The sequence below is a fragment of the Cynoglossus semilaevis genome, chromosome 10 (assembly GCF_000523025.1).
Source record: "Cynoglossus semilaevis isolate Cse_v1.0 chromosome 10, Cse_v1.0, whole genome shotgun sequence".
NCBI classification, from domain to species: Eukaryota; Metazoa; Chordata; class Actinopteri; order Pleuronectiformes; family Cynoglossidae; genus Cynoglossus; species Cynoglossus semilaevis.
This window is the reverse complement of record NC_024316.1, coordinates 12,769,708-12,795,941: the sequence shown is the minus strand read 5'-3', so window position 1 is coordinate 12,795,941 and position 26,234 is coordinate 12,769,708. Positions and strand designations below refer to the sequence as shown.

Sequence of the window (26,234 nt, the reverse complement as noted above, 5' to 3'; positions counted from 1 at the left end):
GACATTTTTGAAATAATGAGGCAGTTGAACATCTTTTAACTTTGAGGTAAAGTGTTTTTGTCATGTCACACCATTCACAAAATATTTTAGAACACTGAAAAATCCACACGAGGAAAAACAAATAAAATCTCATGCCTCAGTTTCACTCCATGAAATTACTTCACGTTTGAAAAATAAATTCACAATTCAGGTAGAAGCAGGAAAAAACAATGTCAAGCACACATGCTGTGATCCACTCTCTCGCTCTATTTCTCTCTCTCACACACGCACACACACACACACACATCTCTCCACTTATCAAACCAAGTGCATTGTTTTTCTCAAACAGTTTCAAGTACATTTCGCTTGCGATTAAAGGAAAATTAAGGTAAACTGTAAAGCCGCAAACCCACAATAACAAGTAAGAATACTGAGTTTGGTCTCATTCATGTTCCCAACTTTAACATTAACAGATAACTGTAGCAATAAGGTATTTGGGTGCTAGAAAGAAGCAGGAGGTAACATTTCCATGGACTTGAGGAATTTGCTGGATAAGATTTGGAATATAGCTGATTAAATACAGCAAAGACTGAAACAAACAACACGAACTAGAGAAACAGAGAAACCACAAGCCATAACTGAACAGTTTGGAACTGATATGTTGGAAAGCTTCGAAAGAGGTCGTAAAATGACTGCAGTTCTGAAATAGTTTAAAATCTCAGCCTCAAATGCGGCGAGTGACACAACAAAATGTTGAGTGTCTGGTTCGACAGATTTAACCTTCAGACACACACTGCAGCAGACGACAGTGCTGTGAGAATGTGCAGAAGGACGGCTCTGTTCAAATACAGTGGCGTTGCAAAAGGTATCTGATTTTTTTTTTCGTCTTCAGTGCAGTAGAACAATCAAAGTAAAGAAATTTCTAAAGCCGTCAAAGTGCATCGGCAGAGATGATCATAAATAAGCAGGGAACCTAAAGGTGCCGTCCTGCGGTACACACAGGTGAGGACAAAGTTATTAGCAAACCCAAGAACATTTGGTCTTTTAAAGTGCTTTTTTTTTACAGAGCAATGGATTAAAATATAAAATATAATTTAACTGACTTTAATATACTTAGCACACAGGAAAAAGCCAAAAATATCAAGAATAAAATTATTAAATAACTTCTTAATATTTGATCTGTTGTAAATTAGCTTTAGCACAGTTATACCAGTTATACATCCATCCATTCTCTATCGCCTTATCCTTTTCAGGGCAACAACAACAGCTGCAGCCAATCCCAGCAGTTAAAGTACAGTGTTTCAAACCAGCAACCACTCACTGTCAGCAAACCTGGAGAAAACACACACACACACGGGGTGGAACGGCATAGAAAAGGACCTCCGGTTACAGCTCCTGTAATTTTCCTGCTGTCAAACAACAGCACTATCAGTGTTAATACAATAATCATTGGACCTGAAATTAAAGATGTCGAATTTCAGAAAAATACTAATTGATCCAAAGTGCCCCTAAACAACCACAGTTGGGGACATGAAGAAAACGTTTTCGCCGCTGTTGGTTTTGTGTTCTGTATGCTGTTTCAAATGCTGTATACTTCCTATATTACGGTAGTAGTAGTTTAGAAAAGATTTGTTAAAATGTTTTGCTCTGAATAAAAAAAGCAAGGAGAGGTAAATTAAAAACATTTTAAAAGTAAATCAAAAGCTAGTTTTTTTCCAGGAGAAGCTAATAATTTTGTCCTGGTGTGTCCTGTAGGTAAAGCACACTGGACCGTCTCAGTCAGGCTCTCATTGTACACTTCACGGCTCATGGTCTGATCTGCACCAGTTTTTTTCTAAGGCTCCCATAAAACATCCAAAAAAAATCCTACTTCACATTAAATTACAAAGGTGAAGGTTTTCAAGGTCACTTCCCTCCTGATTATCTTCCCCCTGTGCAGCGGTAAGTGCTCCCCCCTCTGAGGTCACCCCACACTCTGTGAAACCAAGCTGTAAACAATGTTTTCCTACATCACTAAACTAGTGTAGGAGTTAAGGCAATCCATAACTGAGCTTCGTCTGTGACAAAATCCCTCCAAGCCCAAAGCTCTCAGTGCATTTCAAGCGTAACGTGACGCACCAGAGCCAACAGACCACGCTGCACACTGAACATTACAACTATTATTCTTTCAATTTTACATGCCATGCTCTTCTTAAAACCCCTGTGTGCATGACATCAAAAGTGCTGACTAAATCTCTTAGGAAAAGATGGCTAGTCAAGGTTTTTGGAACCTACCTAGTTTTTTAGTTAAGAGGTAATTCCCCAAGAAGGCACTTTTGAAGCAAAACTACCAGTTTGGCTTCAGATGATTTGATGATTTGGGAGTGGAAATCAATTGGAAAAACGTAATTTGCCTCCACTTAACTTTTAATGGAGCGGTAAAAAATATTTATTTATTTTTTACTTGTATTTTATTAAGGACCTTATAAATAATCTTAACATAAAACCAGATTTTTTTTATATTTACTAACAGTAGGGATTTAAAGCAACTCATCTGGTGCAGAACAAACATGAGCCCAAACCTAATTAAGCAGCCGCCGCCTCCCCCTCCTCCGACCGTTGGCCACCTTCCCTCAGCCCACCTGGTGCTCTCCGCGGCTGATGTGAGACGAGAACTCGTAGCGGTCCTGACTGAGGTGGCCGCAGATGTTGCACTCGAAGGGTTGGCGGAAGCCGTGACAGCCCATGTGGATGGTGAACATGACATGGTCCAGGAAAAGGATGGAGCAGTGGTGGCAGGGGAAGGAGCGCACTGGTCTGCCGTTCCTGTCCAGCACCTGCACTGTCTCTCTGGAAGAAAGGGGAGAACTCAGGATCTTCTTCACTGGCGGGGCGGGCACCACACATGCCCTCTCCCAATCTGGCTCCAAGTATTTGGCCTGGCTGGGACTGGAGGTGGGGAGGCTGCGGGGCAGTGCTGGGGTTTGGTAGTGGAGGTGGTGATTGTTGGAGGTACTGGTTGGGGCTGTAGCCCTTGTGCTCTGCTCCTCTGCTGTGCTCTCCGTGTCTGTGGAGTCAGGGCAGCCGTTGGGTGAGGTGGTATGGCTGTGAGCTGAGGGTTGGTCAACACGCCCTTCGCCTGCCTCCCGCCCAGCCAGCCCGTGAGACATCGTCGCCAGTCCACCTCCGCCGTGGGCCCGGGGGCCTTGAGGAGTCACGTTGCTGCCGATGGAGCTCATGGCCATGCGGATGTCTGACAGAAAGGCAGGGCTGAGCTGAGACAGTAAAGGTGACTTGTGATTCTCACCTTTACCCTTGGTGCCTTGCAGTCGCGAGCTGGGCAGCCCAGCAGAGTCTCCTGTCGGCTGAGAGCTCATGAGGTCGCCATCTTTCTCAGATCCAGAGGACAATTCATAAGGTGCTTCAGGCGGGTTAAGGTGCATGTGCTTTTCACCTAAAAATGAAGCATCAGTTTTAGCAATGATTAAGTCAGAGAATCTCTCCCATGACCCTTTAAACACGAACCCAGTCATTTATATTTACTGTATATATGGTATATATTGATGGAAACAAAGCAGCCCTAAGTATTAGCCGAACCAAATGGCTAGGTTAACTGCCCTGTTTTTAAATATATATAATATATATACAATATATATTTATATATTTATATACATATATGTATATGCATATATTGGGGCGATCATTGGCAGGAGTAATAACTGTGGAACTCACTTTCAAAAATCAAGTGCTCCTTTATTAGAAAACGTATGACCTGACTTTTCTATTGAGACATTGGAGATTCATTGTGCCAGATCTATACACATACGACCAGACGTCTTCAACCTGAACTCCAACACTTTTAAAAATAAATTAATAATAAATAAATTGTCAACAATCGGAAGAAATTTCAACAGTTGAAGTGATCCATTAACTGTTGCCCAAAAGATGACTGTCGGTTAGTAACCTATGAACACCTACCCAGAAACTTCTGTGGTGTCGACCTCTTGCGTTTGGTTATACTATTGGCCAGTCTCTCCACAAACTGGATTCTTTCACTGGACGGCTGCAGAACACGTTTTCTTATTATCTCCATGTTTGCCGACTCTTCACCTGCAGCGGAAAGTCCCAGTCATTGGTGTATACACTCAGTAGCAGTGGCCGGGATATTGAACAATGTACTGGCTGTAGATCGGTGCGTTTGTGTTACCCTGTGTTTTCGACTGCCTGTTGACTGTGGCCTGATGGTCCAGGCTCTTCAGATAATTTTGGCAGCATTCCAGATGTTCCTCCAGTGTGCTTTGTTGTTTGTAGCTGCGGCTACAGTAGTTGCACTTAAACGGTTTTCCCATCATTGGAGAAGAGGCTGCAACACAGTGAAGATCGTAGATGGATCTCACCTCATAATAATTCCACCAAAAATATTTTTTCATCAATTCTTCTCATGCATTTCTACGATTGATATTTAATTCTAGAGAATTAGGTAATGTTTCTCGCCAGTGATGACAAAAAAGCAGCCAACCCTTTACCGCAACGCTCCGTTACTGTAAGTCGCCCGAACGGCTGACGTCAATTTACTGTCATCCAGTCACCTCGATTATTTTTTTTGTAAATGAACAAGTGTGATCTGTTTAAATCCACCCAGACCTACTGTACTTATTCTTCATGTCAACACCTGTTCGACACACAATCCGTTCACAAATTATAAGAAACCAACAGGATTTCCTGTTTTCACAACAAGGTAGATCTCATATTTTTGACATGTGTTTTAGAGTTAGATTCTGGTGAAAAAGACCCATTTCCCCTGAGCTTCACAGAACGGGAAGTGGACCATTAACAACAAGCCTCCGTCTCTACCTACCACCAGCTCTTTCACACATTGAACTTTAACAATATTCACAGAAACACAAACGAATCAAAAAATGAATAGACACATTATTTAAATTTTACATACAAACTTTAACTTGAGTTTTTAGCATTTCCTCTGTGCTTCTTAAGCACTGGATGAAATACAGCCCCAGTCTGCTCCAGAGCAACTCTAGAGCTTTACAGACGGCTCCAAATAATGAATGTGTTTACATCTGGCCTTCTTCTAATAAACCAAAAACATTATAAAGTACAGAGATCAAATAAAAGGTACCACAAGTCAACGCTTGACAAAAATATAGAACAACGCTTGACAAAGACGTGTCTTAACACGGTGTTCTAGTTATTAAAATCTTACATTTCGCTTAACCTTATCCATTAGAACAAAAAACGCTGTAAAAGACTGCAGTTTACCTGCATGTGTGCGCAGATGTCCAGCCAGAGCATCTCTGCGGCGACAGGCATAGTTACAGGATGGACATTTGAAAGGCTTTTCTCCTGAATGCAGCTTAATGTGACGCAGCAAGTTTCCCTTCTGAGTGAAAGAGGCTCCGCACTGGTTACAATGGAATGGCCTCTCACCTAAGACCACAGGAAGTGGCTTTTTAAAGGTCAATATTTAAGGCAGTGTCTTTTAAATTCACTGTTAGACTGACAGTAGTGTATATATACGGTATATACACATATATACGTATATACATATACAGTATATACACACGCATATATATATCTATATATATACTCACACATATATATTTATATAAGTATATATGAATGTGTTTATTGGTGTACTCTTCCTCACCTGTGTGGCTACGTTTATGCACCATCAGCACGTTGGGTCCAACGCATTCTATCCCACAGACCTCACACTGGAGCTTCCCGTTGGGGAGACGGATAGGTCCTGGCGAAGCAGCGTTCGGACTGGCCATCTCACTGTAGATGGTCACTCTGTCTCTGGGAGCTCCAGTGAACTGTGTGTTCCCTTCTTCCATAGGGTCTCCTCCACCATCCTTCCTGCTGTCTTCCTTCACAGCTTCTCTGCTCTCTGGCTGTTGAGCTCCCGGTGACTCATCTTCGCTGCACAGTTCAACCTTGATGGAGTTCGCTGTACAGCAAAAGGAGGGGGAAAAAATATATACATTTAATTTCTTAAGTAGGTGTAATGAAGATATCCACCCAGACAATATGGCCACAGTGCAATAAAGATATGGGAACTGACCACTAAGAGAGCGGCGTGGTGATGACTGCTGACTGTTGGGTGATCTCGCAGGGCCCTGCACTGGGCCATAAAAGTCCTGTTCCATTGATGTCTCTCCTCCATTACCTCAAACATAAATAAATTAAACATCATGTCTGGAGGCTAAGAACACCATAGAGATTTTACCGTCATATATACAAATGTACCTTGTGTATATGAGCGCCCATTGCAGTCATCAGCATTCATTCTCTCATCAGTTGCCTGGAGGAAGATAATTTCATGACATTTTGTAGCACACATTTCTATAGCAAAACCTCACATAATGGTGATACAAACCATAAAGAAAATACAAACCATGTTATCCATGAATAAACAAGGAAAGGTTTTGTCACGTCCAAGTATCAAAGAATAAGTTTTTAGTAATTATTTAATTTTAATGAACTGGAGATCTTCTCTGTTATTTCAGTATCTGACTAACTGAACCATGAATATAAGAGGTAAGACATTTACAGGAGGGTGACGCCACAAGAATATTGTAGGAGGAGTTGGAGTTTTTTCGACCGCTGCATCACTTTTGACACCACAGAGCAGAACATTTTAAAGTTCAAAACAAAGACTAAAAGACAAAAGATGTAAAGACATAGCGCATGTATGTATATATATACTTTATATATATTTATACATATATTAGACAAACAGATGTGCAGGTATCTAAATTTAGATATCTATCTATCGCATGTATCTTATTTCTCTATTTAATATTGTTTAATATTGTTTTAATTTATTAATTACCTTATCAGATGTTATGTTAGAAAAGTAGATTTGTCATCAGTTTTATTTTATATATATATTTAAATATAATTATATATATATATTAATATTTTATTTATGTATACATATATGTGTGCATATATGTATGTATATTTATACAATAAAGTGAATGAATACGTGCTTTAACCCATTTTAGAAATAAAATTATATATTAAACATATATAACATACAACATATATGTATGTATTATTTAAAGCAAATATGTTAAAAAGCAATGTTTTGCGCCGATAGATATTTTCATCAAGTGCTCAATTTATTTATTTTTTATGTTAAATGCATTAGTTTTGATAAATCATATTTTACAATAAAAATATTTATTTTTTTAATTTTAAGTTTATAAAAAGTTATATTTGCTCACCTAAATTTCTGTTTAGGTCTACACATATGTATACATATTATCGATAAGATAATCATAACTTGGATATTTTTTTACATAAAGGTTTCTTTAAAAAAGTATTACCCTGGGAACACGGATACTCTACATAGATACACCTATAGTACCTCCAGTCAAACTTATGTAACGTCTCATTTATAAGCATACACGGTGGTGGAGCTGGCTCCTATGGATGCCCTGGGCAAACTTTTGGTTTTTTTTTTACCACCCACCCTATTTATCAGGACAGCATCAGCCAAAACTCATATGTTATTCAAGCAATAATATACACAGGAGGCAGAAATACGACAGTCCTCTCACACATCCTCTCACACATCCCACAGCCATGTTTTTTTTCTAACAAGAAATTTGCAGAAATTTTTTTTAACATCAATATTGACTGCATGGATCAAAATGTAGGATAATGTATGGTTGCTCTGTATGATTCAAACAGATAAATAGTTTGTTTTATGATGATGAACTCCATAGTTTTTCTACTACGGTGTTCACCCAGCTGAAACACTACTATTTACCCTTCTGGGTGTATACTCGTAAGAACACTAACGCTAAAGAAATCAAATATCGTGTTGTACCTAAACACACAGTTTAGGTACAACATTTAAAGATGTAACAACACCTAGTGGTTAAGTTGAATGCTCTGGAACGGCCCTCATCTCCATCATGTCCGTCAAATCATTGGGGAAAACGTACTAAAGTGATCAGGTATTAATTAAAACACAAAAGTAAAAGTATTTTGTGCAGAAAACCAAGGTGAATCCGTAAAAAGAAATAATACGCTCATGTAAACGTACACGCATTAAAACGACCCAAAAAGGGGGAAATACTTTCTAGAATTTTTTTTTTCCTTTTTCCTTTTTTCTGTTGCTTAAGTTGGAGCTGGAGCCAACATCAGCAGGTGTTTTGGACTAAGGCAGAGCTCAGCCTGGAGAGTTAACCAGTCCATCACAAACAATCATTCACACTCACATTCACACCAATTCAGAAGGTCCAAATTAAAGTAACTATGGTAATTTCCAATCTTTTGACTGCAGCTGGAGGTCTCAGTATTGGGAGTAACACCAGTTACAACCAGGTATTAAACCAGTCATATTTTTACTGTAATAATAGAAATGGAACATATCGTAATTTTACCTTCAGTCAGTCCACTTTTAAACATTAATGTCGTACGCTATACGTTTATTCATTTATGATTTTTTAACTGACACTTAACATTAATTTATGGTGAAGTAGATGAAAAGTTGAGGAAGAAAAAGGAGGAACAGAGGATTATTCGACACAATAAAAAGTAAACTATTCGATAAAGCGACTATAAAATAAATGCTGCTCCGTCCTCAAGGTGGACGACCATGAAATTGTGATCACTGGAGGATAATGTTAACGAGCGGAGCTCTAATGGATGACAGCAGTGGACAGAGGAGACTGTGTGGATTTAGGCGGAGACAAGGCATCGGCGGGGGAACCATGGTCTGTCATTGGAGGAGTCGGGAGAGCAACAGGCTCCTGCTGCTCCTGCTGTCTCTGTGTCTGTCTCTGTCTCTCTGATCCACGGTGGTGGTTCAAAGAACAGGCACAGAAGAGCGGCGTCAGTCTGACACTCCTTATCTCAGCCACCGTGTTGTAAGGCATTTATAAATAAGTGACACGCTCGTTCATGTGTCCGCGCCTGCACCGTGGACGTGTGTCCATTTCCACGCCAGTCACAGCGCGCACGCACACATACACACATATACATACATACACGCGCGCCCGCCTGCGTGCGTGCACGGAGAACGAGAGACACGGGCGAGACAGCAGCCGACGTGTTGCAAAGAGTTGACAGTGTGCGCAAAGAGTCTGCATGAACATCCCCGCTGTCAGCCCACATCCAGTGGGTTGGAAAACTGGCCCTTTACAGTGTTTCTCATGAGCCGTTGCTATGGCAGCCGACCGCACGACAAATGGCATTGACTAAACTCGTTCTAAAAACACACACACACGCCGTACTTCCACATCCAAAAGCCGCGAATGAGCTTACCGAGTGCCGCGGCGCAATCCACCGGCCTCCCGTTTACCTGGCCACCGATCACCGCTGTCCTTCCTTATGTTTCCCGAGAGCTGTTTGTTTTCCCAGGCGACGACAGCATCTCCAGGATTTTTTTTTCTTTACCTGGGAATCCCAAACAACTTCCGGGCCCATGCCGGGACACAGAGCCTGCGAGCTCCTGATGCGCTGATTGTCGAGAGCATCGATGCGTGTCAGCGCTGCAGATACAGCAGGTGGCACCAGTGTGGTGACATCTCTGGGAAGTCAGCCCTAAAAGTCAGACCAGGCTGCGGCTGGAGCCTCTGAGCAACATCTGTCATGGAGGACGAGAGTCGACCAATAAACTACTGTATACAGTATGTGTGACAAATCAACATTCGTGGGCCTTTTCCGGGGGTTGCTGTTCAAGAATGTGATGGTGGAGTTTTACAAGGTTGAGAACGAGAATATTAATTAAAATAATGGGAAAAAAAGAATAAATAAATAAAATATTATCAACACGTTTCATAAGACATTTTTGAAATACAACATTTTAAACGTACCTTTATTAATGTTGCCTCCATAATGATTATATGCATAAAAACAAATTTAAATAAAAATGCCACCGAAATACTGATGTAAAACTGTGATCAAAATAATTTAGTTAGGTACATTTGATTGTCGGAAGCCGAGTGTTTATAACTAAAAAGAGGTTCCAAAATAAAAAACAAGTCAGTTCGGTGAGCTTGACGTATAACCAATCACCATGTCTAATTTACAGTCCATTTGAATAAACAAAATGTTCAAGAATTGTCTAATCAAACTCCCTGCAGTACCTCAATTGACCCTAAGGGCTCGAGGGCTTTTTGTTGAAGACCTCTGGTCTAAATTTAAAAGTTAACATAAAGTTGCTAATAGCATTGGGAAATCGAAATGCCCTATAAAGTAACGAGGTTAAAATGTCAAAAATTAAGCAAACAACGTCATGGAATACACATTGGATTAAACATTACAATTCATTTAATCCTGTGGAAGGCTCTGTAAAGGTTTGTGGTTGCATTCCTTTGCCTTTTAATGACAACTTAATACTTGTCAGATTTTTTAAAATCATTTTTATCAAATATCCTTAGCTTTATGCTTACATTTTTCTGTTTCTAAGCATATTTTTCAACGTTTATTTTTATTATATAAATAAAATATTACTGTTTTGTTCCATAAAATTTTAAAAGGCTTCATGTTCAGATTTACTGCAGTGTTTATGACAAAAGAGACACTTCAATAATTTAAACCAAAGTGTTTTTACTGCAGCGGCGTAATAGTTCAATAGTGTAATGGTACAAGCTAGGCCACAGGGTGGCAGCAATTTCCCTCCAAGAAAATATTCGGTCAGTCTTTAGGATCTCGATAGGTTTTCACAGTGACAGCTGAATGCCTGTGTGAGACACTTAGTCAAGAATCGTCACATTTCTTTTGTATGGCCACGGGTTATATCTTTGAACGGAATTGAATATTGTTATCTTCTCTATAGGAGAGAAAGAAACGTATCTCGTTCTCACGAAAAACCTTAGGTTAAGCACAGGCAGTTGTGCTTCCTGTGCGTATGCCCCTAGGCTCTTTCTTTCTTTCATGACGTATAATCCATTATTATTATTATATATTTCGTGATAAGTTTCACGTTATTTCGTAATAAGTTTCACGTAATTACGTTATAACTTTCACGTTACAGTGGTCCCTCTCTTTATCGCGGTTCTACTTCCGCTTCCTCAGTACATCGCGGATTATTTTTAATTCAATCTCGCGACATTAAAAACGTTTTGATTTCCAATATTTTCATTATTGTTTATCAGTATTTTTAAGATAATAATATTCTAATATAAAAGGGAAAACTGTATTTAAATAATCGATAAGACATTTCTCCACACATATATACAGGGTAATACATTTAAAAAACAATCAATCATGTACAGCAAGTACGGCTGAGAAATCTAAGACACCGGCATGTCACGTGTGACATGTACTGTACATATGGTGAGCATTTAATTAATGTAGGGTACCTCCGTTAGACACTGGAGGGCACTGTTGTTGTTCCACTGTTGATAACAGTGTAGGGAGGTTCGTGAAGGGTAATTATAAGTAAACAAATGCGTATTTCAAATGCATTTTATTATCTTTTACAACAAAAGCAGACAGAGATGAAGGGAAACGGGAGTTGGGAAAGCTGTATATAAAGAGATGCAATCTATTGCATCCTGAAAAAAATATGTACATTTCAAAATTATATCCATACAAAACATGCCACATACAATAAAAATTATATTTATTCATATTCCCTAAAAGTATCTCTGCTGTACAGATGCAACACCATTTTTAAAAAGTAGGTGAGTTTAAAAAAAAAACCTTCAATTTGAGCAAACTTTATTAAATTATAAGATATGCAGAGAACTTAAATTACGATTCAGAGAAGTTAAAAATTATTCATCTAAAATCCAGTGAGCGGCGTCATGTCTCCTCATGGTCTTCCCTTGAAATAGAAACATACCAAAAAATATATTTATATATTTATATATCACTGCTTCAGGTACTCCATCAATATCTACCACGGTAGAGAAGTTCTCTGTTTATACTATGAGAGTGCAATTCATTACCAGGTTAAGTATGGGATTAACTTTGAGTATAACATCATAAACATACATTAGGCCAAGTAAACATTTCACAAGGTTTACCAACACATTCACTTCTATAGGGAAGATATATATAAAATAGAAAACAAAACAGCAATATTCTAAGGGAGTTCAAGGTTTTCCATTCAAGAGTATGTTCAGAATCCAATCATAACTGATCCAGGGACAGGTTTTGGTAATCAACAAGCAGTAGCATAAATAAAAGGAAGGGGGAAAAAAAACAAAAACAAAACAAGAACAATATTACATAAATACAAATGCTATGCACCATTGTACTGCTTTACGCAAGAGGTGATCGTCAAGTGAATCCGTACAGTTTCTGCGATCACCGCGGCTTCTCGTGGCAGCAGCTGATTGGAGAAGACCATAGCTCAATTTTAACAAACGTTTCTCTGAGAGCTTATAGCAAAAACACTAATAGAAAAAACAGGTAAATGCAAAACACTCTGGTTCATATACATAAAGATATTAGTTTACCATTTTACATATACAGTATTTATATTTATATACAGCTTTTCTCTTTGTTAACATGATATCCAGTGGTTGATTTCTTCTTCCAATTTCATCACTCTACACTTTGACTTTATTGATTACAAAGGGGGCTGAATAAAGAGCTGTTGTCCCCTAATGCATATACTATATACAGGGTTTGTACAAGTTTGCATTTTTTTTAATCATGTGAGGTCTTAGGTTCAGGGGTGGGGAGGAAACAGAGCAGTAAAGGAAAGTGGAGTTTCAGTAAAGCTCCCTTTAAAGACTTTTTTTTCTATTACACAGAATTGAAACAAATGCCCTTTTTTCCCCGATAAGTCTTTCCCTGCCATCGGTGCAGCCTTGAGGAGGAGACAGTACCAGCACTTGAAGAAAAGCACACTAGAGAGGAAGAAAAAACACTGCAGGCTGGACTCGGGCAGAGGAAGACTTACTACAGTAAAGTTTTTGTTTTTAACAACAGTCCACTAAATAACACAGAGTGAGGAAGAGGCATGATTTCAGGAAAAGAGCCATAAAACAAGTGACAGGATGAAGGGACAGTGGACGTGCTTCCACCACTTAGTTCTACAATAATGGAAGTGAAATGGTTAAAGCAACAAGCGAAGGTGAATGAGTTTGTGAATCCGAGAGCTGTCGACTCGCACCGTGAGTTTTTCGCAAATGCTGGATGTGATTGTGCTTTCACACATATTATAGTATGGTTAAAAAAGCCCCAAAAAAGCAAAAATAAAACTCACAAACAGAAAGGGAGGGGCCTACAGGATGAGTCGGTGAAGCGTCTGATTGTGATTTTAATGCAAAACTATCACGCGGCTCCTCTGTATAAATAATTCATGAGGAATAATTATGTTGGCTCATTTCTGTGAATTTACCATCAGCATAGAGTAGATAGAGCAAACCTGCTGCTTTAAAAGATTCCCTGCTTGTCCGAGAAGGCTAAGCCTGAAATAAAGAACCCCCCCGACCCGTTCTCTCCCCCCACCCTCTGGTTTCCACAGTAGCAGTTTACAGTTTTCATACAAAGCAGTCGCTTCCCGCTAAATCATAAATGAGGTAGACTGGGTCCAACTAATAACCCGCCCTGGGACTCCGCAGTCAGAACGTCTGGTTCCTCAGGAGCCACAGATCAATAGCATCTCGTCTTTTTTTTCTTTTTCTCTTTTTTTTTTACACTAACGTACACTTTCTGTTTTTCTCCATCCATCCATCAAATGTGGTTCTGACACAGAGCCACATCCAGATTGTCTAGCTAACCAATATCTGTGTTGTCTTCATTGATGACGTGATGGGGAAAAGTGCCTTTTCTGGGAGGAGGTTGTTGTGTGGGACGGGGGGGAAATAGGTCCGACTTAAAATATACAAATGCATCATTAGTTCATTCTTAGTATCTTTAAATGGCTTTTTGTCGAAGCTCCAGCAGAGCTCAGCGCTAAGAGTACTGATATCAGAGGGTCAGGATTATTTGGTAGATGTCGAGGATTGTTTTCCAGCCACTGGTTGCTTATTAAGAACAGTCAAAAAGGGAAGAAGGGTTTTGGCTGAGGACAGAGTGTTTTCACGAGTCCGAACATGAAAGTCAGTGCCACCATCCAGCTGCTGCTGACGGAGGTGGTTGGTTGCTATTTTATTGATTAATGCTCTTCAAACCTTTGGCTACAGGTGTCACTGCTTCAGTCTCTCAATGACGACGGAGGTCAGCCTTCCTCCGCCCACAGCTTACACAACAGCTTATGCACTGGCTATGTTGTAGGATTCAAAAGCTTTGGCGCAGGACCATTCTGGCACCAGCGGGAAGGGAGCGCTCTGGTCTCCTCAGTTCATCCACTTGCGGCAATTCCAAGCTCCACAGTGGCAAGGGATTTTGTGCTGATCGTCCTCAAAGTCAAACTGGTAGTCGTAAGTCAGCTGGAGAGACAAAGAAAAAAAATAAAAAATAAAAAATACAGGTGAATAAACATGTACACATGTTGTTAAAAAACCCCCATCATACACATGACTTGTACCTCTTCCCCCTTGGGTATTCTGCGGCTGGAAATGATAATAATCTTGTCTTCTTTGTCAAAGGTCACAACCTCAGCAACACAGTTGGGGGCACAAGAGTGGTTGACATAACTGAGAAGGAAAAAACAGAGTAAAAAATGCACAAAGGTTTATGATTGGTTCACAAAGTAAGTCGTTGTTACTTACCGAGCTGGGCCTCCAGTCAGAGTAGCATCAATCACCTGCTCGTTGTTGATGCGGAACATGTAGATTCCACGGTTCTATTGGGGAGAAGAGGATGGGAATTTTAACTTCTAGTCATTGTCATTATGCATATAGTCTTCACATTCAAACTGTTGACCTCATCTTCACTGCTTGTGTGTCATTTTCTGTTTTCCTAAAAGTTAGTGTCTGGAACATGAAGACAGTCACGTCCTGCCCATTGCCTAAACCAGTCCCTTTAGTTCCACTGTCGTACCTGTTCTTCGTAGATCTTCTCTCGGCGATTGGCCACCTCGTTACGTATGACAGTGCCAATGTACTCGATGACCATGGTGTGCTTCTCCAAATCCTTAGCAGCGTACAGACCCAGGCCCTGAATGCGGGATCGGGCCAGATACACATTGTTCTTCCACTCGGTCTTCAGGCGACGATACTGGGAGGACTTTGAGTGGACAAACTGCTTGCTGTACGGTGTGTTGAGCTCTCCAGTGAATGTACTCTGGTAGGCCTTCGACACGCTGGTGCTGTTTAGAGTATGAGGTCTGAAGATAAACAGGAACAAGGAGTGAGCAAGAACCGTAGGCAACCCATCTGCACTGACACCTACACCTACTGTGTATGCTCTAAGCACACTAAGAGGCAGCATTTAGCCATTTACATGTGAATAATATTTACAGAGCAAATGCTCCCAGTTAATAACAGGTGTGAAAACAAAGTAAACCTTGATGAAACCCAAAAGCTATTAAATTAAAAAAAATAGTATTTGCAAATACTGTGGGTCTATACAGAAGTATTATCATACTTATTATCAGTAAGGGACAGTTTCCAAAAGACAAACTTACACAATTATTTCAAATGTAACTACTACTTGATGCTACTTTACCTCTTGCAATGTGTGTTGACCTTGGGCTCAGAGCGGGCACAACCAGTGGGATTAATCATGAGAGGGAGCTCCATTAATGGATGACGACCGTAACGGAACTGGTAGTTCTGACAGTTCTCTACACCGGGCAACTGAGTCACAAAAGAGACAAATTATGTTGAAGTGATTTCCTGTTAAAATACCTGTATGTATCATGAGTGTTTGGATTAATCATTAAAATATTGTTTTCAATAGTTCTTACCGACTCAGTGATTCGCATGATGGCATGAATGGTGAGGCCGTACATTTCTTCTCCCTTGAGGTGTTCAGTGAAGAGCTTCAACATGGAAGAGTCGTCTCTGAGTTTAGCCACCTGCTGAATAACCTGATTCCAGATGCCTAAAGACACAGACAGTAAATAAAATCTGGACATCAACCAACACCAGAATTATCATTCACTGAGAAATAGTTGTCAGAATTCTTACCATCAGGAGAAGTGTCACGATAGTGCAGATCCTCCATGCCTTGCTCCAGAACACGGACCTCAAACAGGGGGTGACCTTCATCCTCACTGATGCGGCAGCGGTAGCGACAACGCTTGTTGGGAACACGGGTGCTCCAGTAGATACGAGTGGCCTCGTAGCCAACGGGGAAGATGGCAGTGGCTGAGTGGAAGTTGGCCATCTGTGAGGGCAGCAACTGACCAACAGCATGGAAGATGAGGCCACCAACGCGGAATAAGTGGATGCGATCACCTCGCTGCAGGATGCTGGCGATCTGCTTCACCTCATCACGCTCTATGTAGACACGCCGCAGCACGGCAAACTGACTCAGCTCATCTTCACTGGGGCCCTTCAGCTTGTGCTGGGTGCACAACATGGTCTTGTCCTTGAAAAACATGCAGCGTGCGCGGATGGCACAAGCAAAATGGTAGACGTTTGGGCACCGCAGCCTGTTGCAGCTGTTGGTGGCACCCGTTTTCTGGCAGAACGCACACAGAGTTCGCAACCCCCGACGCAAGGCTACCTCAACGTTGATAAGGGCACCACCCTGCGTTTCATACACCTCTGTGGACCACAGGGCACAGTTCAGGTGCACCCACAGGTCAACGTCAATGTTCAGTAAGCGGGCAGGCCCATCTGTGGCTCCGTCACCTTCATCATGGCAGAAGCAACATTTACGTTTATCCCGTGGCAACCTGTCCGGTCTCAGAGTAATGCGCAGACGTTCCATCAGCTCAGACACTTCACGGCTGCTTTCCTTTTTTGATCCACCTTTGCGTATCGAGATGACAATCGGAAGACGCTTCCAGCGGATTCCCTTCCATTTTTTCAGTCTGACATGTGAGACCTCCTCATTAGGAGAGAGAGGTCTGGGATGTTTAAGGATTTTAGGGGAAGAATCAGTAATGTTAGGAGAATCTTTAGGAGGCTGAGCTGGATCAGAGGCTAGATCTTCCTCTTTGGCAGCGGAAATCACATTTTCAGTCGACACAGGAAGATCAGAAAGTATTGAGGCAGGCTCTTGCTTACTATCGGTAAGTGGGACATCAGAAGGTGGCGCAGCATTATCAGAATGATCAAAGTCCAGTTCAGGCTCTGTCTTTATCTGGATCATGGCTGGCTTTGTGGGAGAAGGTGAAGGAGGGGCTGATTTCTTGCAGGGCTCAGGGTCCATTGTTAGAAGTGGAGCAGATGGGAAAAGTTGTGGGAGCGATGGTGAAGAAGGGGGAGATTCCTCCACTGGTATAATGGGAAGGTGGCGTACATCTAAGTCATTTACATTGGTTGTGTAACAGTGCTGGACTGGTTTCTCATCTCCTTCGGAAAATTCCTGTGATAAAAATGCGCACATCAGATGCATGATTTTATAAACAATGTGCTCATTGTCAACGGTCAGATCTAGAAAATGACATACCTGTTTAATGAGTGCCAAAATGTCCACCTGTTTCTTCAATGTGCACCCTGGAAGAGAGACGTCAAACTGTCTCAGCCACTCATCCTGACTGGGCGAAGAACCATCCTTTGAACACAGAGCCCCTGCAAACACCATCTAAGATTAGACTCATGAAGATTTCAACAATAGTATAAAGACAAATACAGAAGGTCGATTAGTGAACAATATATAAAGCTCAATCACAAAGTCAGAAACACTTATTTAACGGAATATTGTTTTGGCAAACTTTTTTCAATAAATTCTATACCTGTATTTCTTTATTGTTGTAAAAAATAAATCCTATGTGCAGTTTTAAAAACAAATGGATTTAACCATAGCACTGTGTGTGTTTACATTTAATTTAACGTCTGTTAGGGGGGAAAAAACCTCACGGCAGAGCAAACACTGGCTTTTTAAACACTGTTTTAAACACAATAAAGTAGTAAAACATGGGTATAACCGCAAACATCAATGTAAAACAAGATATTACATATGAGTTAGACAAACCTGACTGACTAGGATCTTTTCCAGGTCCATCCACTCCAGGCAAGTCAGCGTTGGGTGGAAGAACAGTCACCTCATAAGACCCTGGCATTCTGATGTTTAGTAACTGGGCCATGGCCATCACCACGTGACTCAGTTTCTGCATTCAGAAAGAGCTCTGATTAACTTTGGAATATTATAAACAACATCAAATGGTGCGCAGTCATATTAAAGTTTAGCACCTTAGCTGCAGCAGAAGACAACGTGAATGTAACAGACACTTCGTTACTTTTGGCCTTATCCCACTGATTGGATGTGGAAACTACTTTGCTCTCAGTCGTCTCTTTGCTTTCTGGGAATGCTGCAAAAGAAGAGGACATGAAATTTGGCGTGTTCACAATTTCATTTGGTTGACCATATCTGAAGCTCATTTATAACTTTAAAAACACTGATGCAGAATGGTATTACAGGGCTCCTCAGGTTTTACAATTAAGACACATTTAACACTGCAGGTTAAACAAAGTACCTGGTATAGCAGTGCGAGGAATGAGGGGGATGATGGGAGATATTGCTCTCTCTGTCTCTTCCTCTTTTGGTTCTCGTAGATGTGGGAAACGTGTTGTAGTCTCTCCCATATTACTCTCAGGAGATGACGCTGGGATGATACTTTCTGGGGTATCATCATCTTCACTCTCCATCCTTAAAAATAGGTTATTTACATAAGTTTTACCAAAGAAAAATGCTTGTGATCAAATTTAGTGAAAACGTGTTGTTGTGTTGTTATACCTAATGTCTTCATTCTGGTTATGTGGCGGGGTGGGGAGAGCAGCTAGAATGTCGACACTCTTCACCCCTTCTCTAACTGATTCTGTAAAAGAAAAAAAATAGAATGAGTTTTCTTGTTTGTTTTCTTTTTGCTAAAAATATGAAATAAAAACAGTCAATATTAAATTCACACTTTACCCATTGGCTCGTCTGTTGGCTCTGCAACTTTCTGACCTTCAGACAGTTCCTCTCCAGGTGTCACCCCATTAAGCAGCTTGTGCTGTACTGAAGGTGGGGGAGTAGGTGGCAGGGAGGAGGGGGGTGTTGGTGGGTTGCTGAGGTTACTCTGTAAAAGGAATAAAACAATACACTCAGAGTTGAACAGGTTTACTAGGACTGTCTGAACATTCTCAGTAGATAGACGGTAGAACTATTAGATGTACAGTGCAGATCATTCTGCTGATACTTTGAAATGCATAAATTATTTTAATACGATTCATTTAAAAAATGTCACTTGTTTATTTTGACGGCACTACTTTTTACCAATCTGTGCTTGAAGACCTAAAATGAAACCATTTAGGTTTGACCAATGTTTGGCTAAGTTGTACCTTTGTGAGCAACTGAGAATAATAGTCTGGGATGTTGTCCAGCACTGCATTTCCAAATGATCCTTTCAGTTGGGCTTTTCCATTTGATGGGCTGCTTCCAAAAGGGGCAAACAGATCCAGACTGGCAGTGATTGAAGGCTCCATCAGGGGAAGCAGAGAAAGACCCTTAAAAACATAAATAGTCATAAGTCTACTGTATAAGAAAACATTTGGAGATAACTGAGGAAGAACAGCATTTGTTATGTCTTCCACCTGTTTGAGTTGTTTTAAGAGGACATCTGCACTTTTTCCAACTTCATCTTTTCTATTCTTTTTCCTTGCATTAGCTCCACGGTCGGCAGTAGCCTTATTGGTACGCTTTGGCTTTTGTATTGGAGCCCTTTTTGTTATAGACTGCAAGTCCTGGAGAGGGATGACAAAATAAATGAGATTATCTACTGTAAACAACCATTTCACATGTTGAGAAAAATGAAAAAGACTTACTTCCATGTTTTGTGGGGTCCCTTGAAGCTTTTGCTCCAGCATTGCGAGCTTGCTGTTGATGTGGCCATTGATTTCATTGTGGATACCTTCAGGTCTTTGAGCACCAAGCTGAAGGTTCTTGGTTCTTAGGAGCTTCTGTAGCAGCTGCTGTCCTGTCTCTGATCTAGGGCCCTGACTTTCAGGGTCGTTAGTATTGTTACCAGAACAAAACGTCTCTCCTGGGTCTTCTCTTTTAATAAACCCAGAATGTGGCTCTGCTGTACCATCACACTGTATCTCCCTGGGTTCTTGTTTAATGTTCTGTAGCGTCATCTTGCACACCTGGTCTTCTCTAGAGGTATGTTGCAGGTGGGAAAGATGACCTTCTGCAGCCTGCTGTGACTGATACTGTGGAACACCAGGGCCTTTTTGTGATCCATTTTGAACATTCACCATTGCATCACAGGTTTCACTGCCTAATGTCTGAGTTTCCAATTTTAGTCCTGGGCAATCAAGTGGACTTTTGGCCCCAGGTGACCTGAGGGGAGACGCCTTGATTTGGTTATATGGACTTCCCCTTCCAGCCCCACTGTCACATGCAGAGGGTGAGGACACATATGATGAATGGGGTGAGGATGGGTGTGCTGGGCTCATTCCAAAGGGAACTCTTGGAGAATAGGCATGGGATGGAGAGCCCTGCATGCGGCCAGCAGCAGCAGCGTTCATAAATGCCTGCTGTTGGTTTTGGTTGGGGGTAGGTGGTCGCATTCCCATAGGCTGATTGAATCCCTGTCGCTGGGGATCAACAGGAGAGTTGGGTACTGGCTGTCGTGGAGACTGTGGCCTGATCATTCGACTCTGATCCATGGGTGAACGAGGCATTGGTATCTGGCCTCTCATATTATGCTGCTGCTGCATCATTACCCCAACTGGTGGTTGCTGATGTCCAGGCCCCATCATTCTGTGCTGTATCTGAGGAGCAACACCAGGTTGTTGAGCCAAATGTTGCATAGTACCTGCTGCTCCTGGTTTCCCCATGGTACCATAGGGCATCTGTTGTCCTTCAATTCCTGGGGCTTGTTGCCCAGGCTGTTGCATCTGCCCTGGTTGCATCTGCCCTGGTGGCATCAGGGGCCTCAGCTGATTTTGGTGTCCTGGGCGTAGAGGCACCCGCATCATCTGTCCGTGCTGAAGTTGCCTCTGTGCAATCATAGCCTGAATGTGTTGTATTTGCTGGTTTGGGGGAAGACTGCGGAACTGAGGATTCTGGGCAAGGCTAGCTGGGATGCGGATCTGTCCAGATGGAAATCCAGGTCGCTGTGGTATCATTCCTTGCTGCTGGGCTCTCATCATACCCATCAAGGCTTGTTGTTTTTGCTGCTGGGCTATAAAGGCTTGCTGTTGAGCATTGTGGTCCATAACAACAGGTTGTGGTTGACCAGGATGGCTCTGGACCATCATCTGCTGCTGAGTGTTGGGTTCCACAGTTTGCTGCAAAGTTTTATGATCAGCTGTCTGTTGGTGGTGCTGCTGAGCTAAGTCAGTCTTCCCTGCTTCAGCAATTGAGCTTAGCTGTTCAGCTCCAAGGCCTTGCCTCTGGACAGCAGGAGCAAGATGTTGCTGCTGTTGCATTTGGTTAACTGCTGAATGTAGTTGTTGTTCAGAAGCAGACTGAGAATTTGACTGTTGCTGGGCCATACACAGCTGGTTTGGATGCTGTTGCGCCTGCTGTCGTTCCAGTTCTGTTTGATGATCACTTGCAAAGCTTGGTTGAGTCACCTGACTTGGAGTAGAGGGTCCACTTGGCTGCTGTGGTGTTTTTGGATCAGGGCTCAGGATCACACCCTCTTTGGGGCCTGTAGACTGGCTGTCTGTTACACCCTGTGGCTGGGGTGTGATGCTTCCTGTTGAGGGGGAGGAGCCCATTTGTGGAGTAGAGGGTTGAGAGAGCCTTTCAAATTCTTGGTTAGGCTGACTGATTACCTGTGTTGGTTGTCTTTGCTGTGCTACCTGATGCTGGTGAGCGTAATTCTTAGAGATGTTTTGCTGCTGTTGTTGTTGTTGTTGTTGTTGTTGTTGTTGTTGTTGTTGTTGTTGTTGTGATACACTCATGCGATGGGCCAATAAACTCTGTTGTTGTGGAGTTAATTCATTCTGAGGGCTTCTGAGACCAGGGTCCCCTGGAGATCCTGCCATTCCCTGCTGACTCATCATCACCTGAGGTCTTTGTTGAAGTGATGACGGAACTTGCTGGTTTCCCATAATGCCCGGTTGAGGCGCTATCATAGCCTGAGTGTGATTAATATGCTGGCCTCCTACAGGGTTTTGTGGTGATGCAACAACAGACTGACCTCCAACCAATCCTTGTGGAACCTGAACCATACCATGCTGATTGGCTTGGTGAGTCATCATTCCCTGTTGAGTGTTGGCCTGCTGTTGGACCATGAGATGATTCCCAATCATTCCAGACTGTGACTGAGGGATTAAACCTGGCTGTTGATTTGGATGTGGTACTGACTGCTGACCCATTGTCACTTGCTGCTGCTGTTGTTGCTGCTGGAGCTTGGACATCTGCATCCGATGTTGAAGCTGCCTTTCTTGGAGGAGCCTTGGATCTACACCTTGCATTCCTGGCCCATGTGGAAAGAAACCAGCTGGAGCTCCAGGAGGGCCTGGGGCCCTTGCACCACTAATACCTGCTTGAAGCTGAGGTTGACCTCCTCCAATAAAGGGCTGTCCTTGGGGCATTCTTACAGGCATTCCACCTTGTTGCATCATCCCAGGATGCTGGCCCATCACTGGTGTTCCCTGTTGGTGCATCATCATCTGACCAGGCATTCTGGGAAACATGTTAGGGGGCCCACTCTGTGATGAATGACCTGGGGCAAGAAGACCTGAGCTTTGCTGATGCTGTTGCTGCTTGCTTCTGTACTCCGCAATAAGATTGGTGTGCTCCTTCTGTTGCTTACGTACCTAAAACAACGGTTATAGACATGTGATTTCAAATCGCACTGCTTTAGTCAGTCATCAATACATTTCATTCAGCTCTACACACCTGGTCAAGTTGCTTTTGGATTTTGCTCTGCTCTTCTGTCACTATCTTGAGTTTTTCTGCATCTGACTCTGCAAACTCCCTCCCAGCTTTTTTGGCAGTGCGTTGTTTAGCACACAGTGCCTTGCGGGATTTACGATGAACTCCTATCTGCTCCTCCAAAAATTTCAATTGCATTTGGAGTAATTGCTGAGTGTGAAGAAGCCATTCTTCATACTGGTGCTGTTCAGCATCATCTAAAAACATAGATAAACATTTGTTTGAAAAGAGTTGGAACAAGGAAAATAGCCTTTCAACATTTGAAAGACAGGTGTAGGAGAACATACTGATGATTCCTTGCACAAACTGTGGAGGTTTGGGTCTTGCTTGTGTAGGATCACTTGTCTCTCCCTCCTGTAAGGATAAAAAAAACATTTATAACATTACAATCATAAGAAATAAAATAAAGTTATATAGATAAAGCTTAACAACTTACTTTTGGTGGTCCGGGCGTAAGCTGGCCAGAATCTGAACCCGGCGCAGATGCTAATCTTTGAGCTAACAAAGAAACCTGTTGCCTAAAGAGAAAAAAAACAATATTCTTACAGGTACTTTAGAAATGTACACAGTTACCAACTAAATGTAAAATAATTGTGTAAACATGTACTAACATTTAAAGTGGAATTTGACAACAGACAGACTACAAGTAATGTTTAACATGAGTGTAGGATAGAACCAGTATCAGACATTGTAGTTGTATTACAAACCAATACAAAAGTGCTTACCTGTTAATTCCAGGAGGCCCAACCATTGGATCTTGTGCCAACACCTTGTTGATACCTTTTAGTGCAACCATTTTTGCTTTTGCAATAGGATCCATGATATCATCAGCAGCAAATTTTTCTAATTCTGTAGTAAAAAAAACAAACAAAAACATCTGTCAATACTGTGTGAGCAAACAGTATTTGTAATGATAGTGGTCAAATATGTTTGTACCTTTATCAGGAAAGAAATTGTTGGTCATAGCTGATTGTTTGACTAACGGTTGTAGATGTGGTTGCTGACCAAGACCTGCAGGAATACCTGGCTGACCCATCCTCATTATGACTTGTTGCTGAGCCATGGCCATATGAGGTGGAGGTGCCATTCCTGTTCCCATAAGTCTTTGCTGCTGCATCATGTGTGGAGCACGTGGTAACATCCCTGGCTGAGTTATCATCCCTTGGGAAGGTGGTCGTTGGTGATGTGGTAACATTATCTGCCCGGGTGCCTGCGGATTTTGCTGTGGATTTTGGCTGTGAAAATGAGGTGCCATGCCTCCCTGCTGGAGGGAACTCAGCTGTTGCTGTTGTTGCTGTTTTTGAAGTTCCTTTTTCTCATGCTCCAGAAGATCCTGTATTAGGAGAGGCAATTCACCCTCTAAAGAGCCCTGTGCTTCTACATCAGGCAGTCCCAATGGATCATTTCCAATATCTGCATCTTGAACAGCAGGAGAAAAAGGCAATGGTTCAGCTTGCCCTGACAGGGAGTAGGGTATTCCTCCCAAACGAACAGAGCTGAGCGAAGCTTCTGCTTGTGTGGGCTTGGCAGACGTTGTGGACGGGGGATTTCCACCAAGTAAAATTGACACTGCCTCCATTTCATCTTTCACTACTGTCTGCCCTGGCTGCAACTGAGGAGCCAAACTGTTGTCTTCTATCTTAATTTTAGCAGCACCAGCTTTTCCTGCAGGGGATAAGTGTAGGCTAGTTGATCCATCTGAAACAGAAGCAGGGTTAGAGAGGTTTTTCTCCTTGGGCTCTTCTTTGGCTTTTTCTTCCACCTTAACTTGTGCAGAAGATGAAGATGGTTCACTTTCTGCTTCCACCAGACGCAGCTGATCAGAGAAAACATCTTTGGGGTCTCCTTGGTCCAGTTCAGGGTCAGTGTAAGCTAGCAAGTCAAACTCATCACTGTTTAGCAAATCATCTAGATGTGGATCATTGGTTTCAAGGTTACCCAAGTTGCCCAAGTCGTCGTCTCCTTTGTCAGGGTCTAGATCTAAAGCCAAATCATCTTCATCCTCCACACCACCATCCCCTGGGGCCTCCCCAAGACCCTCGAGATCAGGCTCTGGCAGTTCCTCGCTGTTCTCTGGTGCAGTACCCTGTTGTGTTGTCACAAGGTCAGCCTGTTGAAGCTGATGCTGCCCTGTGACAACATTGGGATTTGAAGGAACCTGAGGATGCAGGTGGGGCTGTTGTGTAACTGAGCCTGGATGCTGCTGTGGCATTAAGACGGACAGCCCAGCCTGCTGTAGTCCCATATGGGTCTCATTACCCGCCTCTGTTTGCATGACACCAACCTGAGTCAAGGGATGTTGCTGAATATAAGGTGCTACCATGTCTTGTTGAGGAAAAAGACGAGGTCTGGGCTGGGGTCCACGGGGCATAAACTGGGGTCGTAGTGCTAGCCTCTGTGAGTTGTGTCTCAATTCAATGAAGTGTGGAGGGGGTCCTTGAGCCACTGCCTGCATGGTCTCTCCCACATGTCCTGCTAACATGGCATTAGGGTTAGCCATGCTATCCATAGTCTGGATGTTGACAGCAGGGCTCATGTTATGCGCAACACCGACTGTTTCCATGACAGGGTTGGGGAACCTCCTTGGGCCAGCACCCTGGCCCTGCCACTGAGGTGGAAATGGGGTACGGGCAAACATGCCTTGAGGTCTCATGGGTCCCGGTGACCTAATGGGAGATTATGCACAAAATGTAACATTCTACAATGGAGAAGCCTAAGGAGTATTACAAAAGATGGCATGAAATCTATAGAAAAAATGACTGAAAATAAAAATAAATAATAGATTATTTAAATAAGGCACTAAAAAAAATTATATATATTCTTGTCTACAATACACTACCTAATGGCACATTTGGACTGCTTTTATCCTTTAATGACATTCCAGTTTAGGGATAGATTTAACCTAATTATACCTACTGGTGTGATATTCTTCATACTTTACTTAAAAAGAACTTACCTTAGTGCATTAGGATCCATGATGGCAGGGGTTCCTGGATGAGTTGGGCGAATAGGTTTGTCTTCCGTGACTCCAACAGACATGGGCATTTTTCCTACCACAGAAGCCTGAGCTCCAATGTTACCAGCAGCAGCACGATCCTGGAGGATACAAAAGCAAAAAGTATGGGATACCATTATATGTCACTATCATTCAGTTTTCACTATGAGTGGTTGACTATAACGTATCTTGATTGATTGCTCTTAAGCATTAACAATGACAAATGAAATAAAAAAAAAATGTTACATCAATAATGAAACATATTTCAGTTTTTAAAAATCTGAAATGTTAAAAAAAAAGTTACAATCAATAATGAAACATGTTTCAGTTTTTAAAAATCTGAAATGTTAATGTCACCCTGCAAAGGACGTCTACCTGAGGGTATGGTGGTGGCGCTCTTTGGGCCTTG

At 42.0% G+C, this 26,234-nt stretch overlaps 2 protein-coding genes across 4 annotated transcripts in view; both read right to left on the bottom strand.

Annotated features, from left to right (window-relative positions):
- Positions 1-1,570: 1,570 nt before the first annotated feature.
- ikzf4 (IKAROS family zinc finger 4) lies at positions 1,571-9,925 on the bottom strand. Of its 3 annotated transcripts, XM_025059689.1 has the most exons (9): positions 6,374-6,669; positions 6,226-6,280; positions 6,041-6,145; positions 5,624-5,926; positions 5,236-5,403; positions 4,166-4,321; positions 3,937-4,068; positions 3,266-3,412; positions 1,571-3,025 (listed from the first exon to the last, which is right to left on the bottom strand). In XM_025059689.1, exons 1-9 carry the CDS (start codon positions 6,383-6,385, stop codon positions 2,592-2,594), a joined length of 1,512 nt encoding a protein of 503 aa, XP_024915457.1. In that variant the 5' UTR covers positions 6,386-6,669; the 3' UTR covers positions 1,571-2,591. The 3 variants fall into 3 exon arrangements, with proteins under 3 accessions (XP_024915457.1, XP_008317105.1, XP_024915456.1); XM_008318883.3 differs by lacking the exon at positions 6,374-6,669 and adding an exon at positions 9,259-9,925 and having other exon boundaries at positions 1,571-3,412; XM_025059688.1 differs by having other exon boundaries at positions 1,571-3,412; positions 6,374-6,664.
- A 1,467-nt stretch (positions 9,926-11,392) lies between these two features.
- The window catches only part of kmt2d (lysine (K)-specific methyltransferase 2D), a 28,159-nt gene continuing 13,317 nt past the window's right edge, over positions 11,393-26,234 (bottom strand). Inside the window, 23 exon segments of the mRNA XM_025059409.1 lie at positions 11,393-14,327; positions 14,426-14,534; positions 14,610-14,683; positions 14,881-15,166; positions 15,508-15,638; positions 15,749-15,885; positions 15,972-17,319; positions 17,404-17,525; positions 17,929-18,064; positions 18,147-18,265; positions 18,431-18,603; positions 18,691-18,772; positions 18,868-19,015; positions 19,278-19,442; positions 19,530-19,679; positions 19,761-22,712; positions 22,795-23,027; positions 23,118-23,184; positions 23,267-23,348; positions 23,556-23,679; positions 23,767-25,496; positions 25,787-25,926; positions 26,201-26,234. The exon segment at positions 26,201-26,234 is cut by the window's right edge and continues 50 nt beyond it. Of these exon segments, the coding sequence (XP_024915177.1) occupies positions 14,235-14,327; positions 14,426-14,534; positions 14,610-14,683; positions 14,881-15,166; positions 15,508-15,638; positions 15,749-15,885; positions 15,972-17,319; positions 17,404-17,525; positions 17,929-18,064; positions 18,147-18,265; positions 18,431-18,603; positions 18,691-18,772; positions 18,868-19,015; positions 19,278-19,442; positions 19,530-19,679; positions 19,761-22,712; positions 22,795-23,027; positions 23,118-23,184; positions 23,267-23,348; positions 23,556-23,679; positions 23,767-25,496; positions 25,787-25,926; positions 26,201-26,234 (8,635 nt within the window). The 3' untranslated portion in view covers positions 11,393-14,234.